This window comes from Buceros rhinoceros, unplaced genomic scaffold, assembly GCF_000710305.1.
Source record: "Buceros rhinoceros silvestris isolate BGI_N320 unplaced genomic scaffold, ASM71030v1 scaffold41916, whole genome shotgun sequence".
Lineage (NCBI taxonomy): Eukaryota > Metazoa > Chordata > Aves > Bucerotiformes > Bucerotidae > Buceros > Buceros rhinoceros.
The window spans coordinates 554-6,205 of NW_010418878.1; the positions used below are offsets into that span (position 1 = coordinate 554).

General features: G+C 47.2%; 1 protein-coding gene across 1 annotated transcript in view; it reads right to left on the bottom strand.

The window, feature by feature from the left end:
* Positions 1-278: 278 nt before the first annotated feature.
* Positions 279-5,652, bottom strand: part of HMBS (hydroxymethylbilane synthase) — a 6,696-nt gene continuing 1,322 nt past the window's right edge. The window contains exons 4-12 of the mRNA XM_010138696.1: positions 4,559-4,636; positions 4,156-4,233; positions 3,713-3,788; positions 2,877-2,990; positions 2,318-2,356; positions 1,717-1,836; positions 1,440-1,493; positions 810-896; positions 279-611 (exon numbers count right to left, since the gene is read on the bottom strand). Coding sequence (XP_010136998.1) covers positions 438-611; positions 810-896; positions 1,440-1,493; positions 1,717-1,836; positions 2,318-2,356; positions 2,877-2,990; positions 3,713-3,788; positions 4,156-4,233; positions 4,559-4,636 — 820 coding nt within the window. The 3' untranslated portion in view covers positions 279-437. The remainder of the gene's footprint in view (positions 612-809; positions 897-1,439; positions 1,494-1,716; positions 1,837-2,317; positions 2,357-2,876; positions 2,991-3,712; positions 3,789-4,155; positions 4,234-4,558; positions 4,637-5,652) is intronic.

Below are 5,652 nucleotides of genomic sequence, written 5' to 3' on the forward strand. Positions count from 1 at the left end.
AGGGAGAACAGGCCCAAATAATAGTAAGGAATATTGTCAGCACAGTACAACACTTCCATACTGTCACTGTTGAGTCTGATCATAACCTGTAAGGAGTGCCTTGTTCACAGATGGAATAGAACGCCTACAGGTTTGTGTTTTTTTTTTTTTTTTTACAGGTTTGGAGTTTTTTTCTTTTTTAAACTTCCTAGCTACAAAATTTCTTGAAAAAGCTTCCCAGGTACACTTTGCAATTTAGAGAAATGCAGAGAGGGATGAAAACCGTGAACGGTGTATACTACTGAAGTTAGTTAGCTTAGTATTTCAAGTTTTGGTGCCCAAACATCAGGTAAGACCGGTGTGAACGTTTAAATAAATCCCTTCCTCCAAAGGAGGGCGACAGCATAGTGACAAAGACTTGCTCGAGTTGCAGTAGTCACGCTGACCGCGCCACAGGTTTAGCTGGCATCGTTGAGCTGCCTTGCCACACTAAGGATATGCTTAGCTCCCTTGCTCAGAAGTAAACTAGCTAGTTCAACACCGAGGTTCTCTGCAGCTTCCTGGGCTCGACCGGGGACGTTCTTGGCTGTGATGCCGACATGCTGCACATCGTCGTTTGGTCCTTCTTCATTCTGCAAATATGAACACCTCAAGGTAAGGAGCAGGCAATGTATAGTTTAAGCCGCTCGGAAACAGGCCCAACTCCATGGTCCGAGCAGCCCTGAGAACAGCACGCCGTTCCAAGGAACAGACCGAAAGTCACAGATTTCGCATGGTCTGCTGTTATGCAGCTTCAGGTCTGGATTTGGAAGGCACGGCGGTTCACGTACCTGCTGGGGATAGTGAACGCTGGTCTGCATAGTCTCCTTCAGGCTATCGGATCCATCCAAACTGTAGACTGCTCCTGTCAAATACAACTGGGAAAGACAGAAGGGGTTGACAGCTCCTTAACAAAGAGAAAGCCAACTCCCTTTAAAAAAAAAACAACAAACTATATCACATACACGACTAAGTCTGGAGGGGAAGGGTTCTGCAGTGCAGTGTGACCCGCACAACACAACTGCAGAAGTAATCCCTGCTATGGGAGATACGACTTCCCAAGAAAAACGCTGGACTTCTTCATAGCTTCCCACCTCCCCAATCCCACTCCGACGTGTGAAAACACAGATTTTCTGGGGTCAGAAGCAGGACTTTCAGACCTCAGGGCAATGCTACTTTTAAAGAAGGCCGGGGTAGGGGGTGGAGAGTCTGGTGCTTATTAAATAAGGGCATTTCCTAGAAGACTGAGCTCTAGCAGGCAGACCCGTTCCCACAGTCCCACAGCTCGAGTCAGGAGCCTGTCTGCCCTAGCTGGTCATAAAGGTATCTGCTGGAGTTACTTCAGGGAAGGATCAGGGAACATGCACGCACTGGAAGAGGTGTTCAGAAATAGTCCCACACCAATACAAAGTGCTCCTCACCTGGCCATCTTTCAGCATGGTGTTGACAGCGACAGGGACGCTACATCCCCCTTCCTAAAATAGAAAGCAGCAGATAGTGAGGGTCCTACCCAACCCCCTCAAAGAAGAGGCCTAGAAAAGTTCAGGCTGCACACAATCCCCTTCAGGCCCTTCTCGATTCTGAGCAATCTCTACTTCACAGTTTTAGGAAAGCTTAACGGAAAGCAGAATGGCGTCAGGTCAATGAGCAGAGCAGTATTTGCTGCTGCAGGCAGTGGAGCCAGGGTGCCACACCTACCAAACGTTTCATGAAGGCTCTCTCTGCGATGCAGCACAACACGGTGTCTGCATCATGCAGCGCAGATACCATATCCAGTATCTCTTGGTCTTTGGCACGAACTTCCACTGCTAAAGCACCCTACAAGAAGAAGAAACACGTGACATAATAGTCATCGTAATGCCTCAACTTTGTGCATCTCCGTGTGCCCTCAGCATTGGTCAGGAGACAGAACTCAGAGGCTCGAATGCGTTTCACTAAGGGAGCGATGTTAGACCCCAACAGAAACAAACTTCTGGTAGAGGGCAACACTGACCCTGCCCAAGCCTGCCCCGTATCTGCTGCGTCACCCCAGTGTAGCTGTGCCACACGTTACCTTTACCATCTACTGTTGTTCCATTATCAATGGAAATCAGCTCCTGCCGCCCCAGCTAACAGAGGTGACTACCATTCCTCCCACAAGCTGTGCCTAAAACAGTGTAACGGCCAGCAAAAGAGACTGGTTAATTCTGTGGCAAACGCTGCACACGCAGCATTCGGCACCATTAACCGCTCCGACAAGTCACACCGCTGCTGGCTTTCCACACGCAGTACAGCTTCAAATATGAAGGGCGTAACGTACCTGTCCAACAGCATACAGACAATCTTCAGGGCTCAGGAGCTGGAAGAAAGTAAAATCAGAGTAACTCAAGTGGCACTGTGCAGAATACAGGAAGCGAAAGCCAAATTCTATGCTCACCTCTTAACGTCAACTTATTTTGTGCCCGACCAAAGAAATACCGCCTCCCCCTTCCCGTGATCAGTGCTTCCACCCCTAAAGCAAAAGATAATGCAGTTCCCTTCACCTGGACTGCAACAATTCATGAATTGCCAATCAGAAAAATCTTAGGCATGCACGCTGCTGCACTGCACTGTGAAATGCTGGGAGGTGATCGATTACAAACGTTACTGCACCACGGAAAGCTGAGCAGTATAAATCTCTGTATGAAGAAACCAAAACCCATCAACCAACCAACCAACAACAAAAAAAAATTCTCCCTGAAGTGCATCAAAACACAAGCAAAGGTGGCAAGGGATCCATCAGACCACGTGCTCCTCTCTCACAGAACAGGCGCTGGTCTCAGAGGCGAGCAGCTGACAGTTCGGCGGAGAAGGCAGTTTTCTGCTTTGCTGCTTCTCACCTGGCCGATGCGATTCTCCCAGCCCATTCTCTTCAGCCCGGCAGCTGCCAGGATGATAGCGCTGAAGTCTTCCTTCTCATCGAGCTTCTTTAAGCGGGTATTTAAATTCCCTCTCTGTAGAAGCGATTGAGCAAGCATAGAAAACAGCAGGCAAACAGTCCTACGACCACCTAACATTTGCTCGAGCGCTTATGGAATGTACGGAACGCAACAGCCTTCCAACGAGAATCAATCAAGTACCGCCCTGAGAAAAACGTTCAGTACAGATGATGGTCTCTTCAAATAGGATTTCTACAAATAGGATATTTGTAGAATATGAGTGCCAGCACCAACTTTCAAAACATATGTGTGTCATTTAGGTACATTATTAACACCTGACACCGACTCCCTTTGCATAGCAAAGGACTAGATTACTAGGACTGAAGAAACAGTGCCTTCTACTAGTTCAGCAGCCTACATCAGAACGAGGGGCCAAATCGCCTCCGGGGTTATTGGGAACCAACCGACATCTGGCCGTGCCGCAGCACCGAACACGTGTAGGCACGCGTCACACAGGTTTTCAAACATTCCTTAAAATTCATTAGCATCCTGAACCTCAGCTAGGCTTAAGGCTGGCCCCTGCTTTACAGCCTCGTGAGGAAGCAGAGGTCAGGGTGGGCTATGGCAGGCATACACCCCTCTCAGAGCAGTTAGTGAGGGGCAGCATTTGAGGAAGCAGTTTGTTCCTGTAGATCAGGTGGTATAAATAAATCAGCCTTGAATCTAGATTTCGCATTAAGCTACATTTTCCTGTTTGCAGCTTTACCCAGCTCCCACGTTTTGCCAGGAAAGGATACAATATCCCTGAATTCTAATTGAGGGAACTTCTTTTTGAGCTGGGCTGCTCTCCGAAGAGAACTGGTTCCAATCACACTGTGGGGAGAATAAAATTGATGAAATCAAGAACACTCCTGCGTTCACCTCCAGCCAGAGATATGTCAGAATTTTCAAGGAAATGAACGACAACTTTTTTCTTTTCTTTTTCTTAATTGAAATGAAGATCCAAGAACCTGCCAAGCTCCTTCGAAGAAATAAAACTGTTCTGTGAGGTCTCCATGAGACAGCATTGCTCTTTTCAGCAAGCGGGTTCAGTGTAACGTCTATGAAAGCTATCGGAAGGCAGTGTAAAACCACTACAGGATAAAGCATGGAGCTCCTTGGCTTGCCATTGGGAAGTATCAGCCAAGTCCCCTCTTCCACTTTTACTCCTGACTGTCTTCCCCTTCATCTCCCCACTCACCTCTTTTCAGGAAGGAGGCTCAGTGTTTTCCCACAGTTTTTGGGATGAAAGACCACAGCATCAAGTGGGTTTTCCCTTCTGCAAATTAACGCAAGCACAGAATGGCTGACACATCATTTAAGGGAAGGCTGTTAAGCCTAACAGTTCTGCGACCGGTCCCCAGAGGAACTGCCTCTGGCTCCAGAATACCCCATCATCATCATCAAAGCAAGATTTTTCCAGCAAACCCGCTGGCTGCGGAACACTAGGACAGCTCTAGTGTATCCACTGTTTCAGAGGTTAATCACAGGGTGCTCAAACTTTGAACACCTAAGAGAGCCTAAGCTGCTGTTGCTTTCCTACCATTACCAACAGCGTACAATGCCAAGTCCCTCAGGGAATCATGCCTCTCACCCACACTTACTTGCAGACAGCTCCGATGGTAAAGCCAGGAGGAAGAGAAGTTGGCAGGTCCTTCAAGGAGTGAACCACCAGGTCGACTCTAAAAATGAGGGGACAGTAATCACTGAACACATGGCTGAGCTCATGCAATACCTACCAGAGGCATGCAGGTCATCTACAGAAAAGCGTGAATCCACCCTGGGATTTAATTCGGAGAAGAGAGTTCCAGTGTCACTTCAGAAAAGCCACTTCACCTTTCTCTGTCTCTCTCTTCCCAGCTGTAAAATTCAGACAACGCCTTCCTCCCAGCAGTGACGCGAGATGCGTTACAACAACTGGGCTGAATGAGGGGGAGACACGGGAGATGCTCACGTGAAGAGAGACTTGTCGTACCGATATGCAACCGGTACGTTGTCCAGTATATGCTTCAAACAGACAATAACAGCTACCCACAGAGAAAGCAATCTGCTTTGTTACAAATGCTTGAGCATCCAGTATTTTCTAACCAACTTTACTCAGAAATGCAGTGTCACGTGTCTACGCGTTGGAGATGCAGAAGAGTATCTTAGGTTTTAAACCTACTTTAGCTAAGGCACAAGCACCACTGAAACTCTCCCCACGATGCTGAAAAAGAAAAAAAAAAAAGGAACAAAAAACAAAAGCACTAATCTCTCTGCTCCAGTAGGAGCCTGAACTTTTTTCTGTAGAAAGAAGCTACCCAGAAAGCAGCACAACTCACCCACGCCCAATTCTCCTGCATCATTAGCATGCAAACATGTTAAATGTTAACGTGACCATATCAAATATGCAACGCAATACATTAACTCGACCAAGCCAATTATTTTTTGAAAGAATGTACTCATAAGCAGGAACGGGATTAGATTACATCCTCTCTGATGTGCACGTAACCCACAAATCACAGCAGGAAAAGAAAACTAACTAGGGCAGACCAAGCGACACAACAACTCCCCTTCAAAATACATGGCCTAAGCCCAAGGTAGAGAGGGAAAAGAAAAAAGATGACTTATCCAAGGATTTCTTTCTTAGCCAGAGAGGTACAAGAACAGAAGGAAACTCATCGTATACGCAGCAAGCCAAAGAAGCCCAAAGAGCACC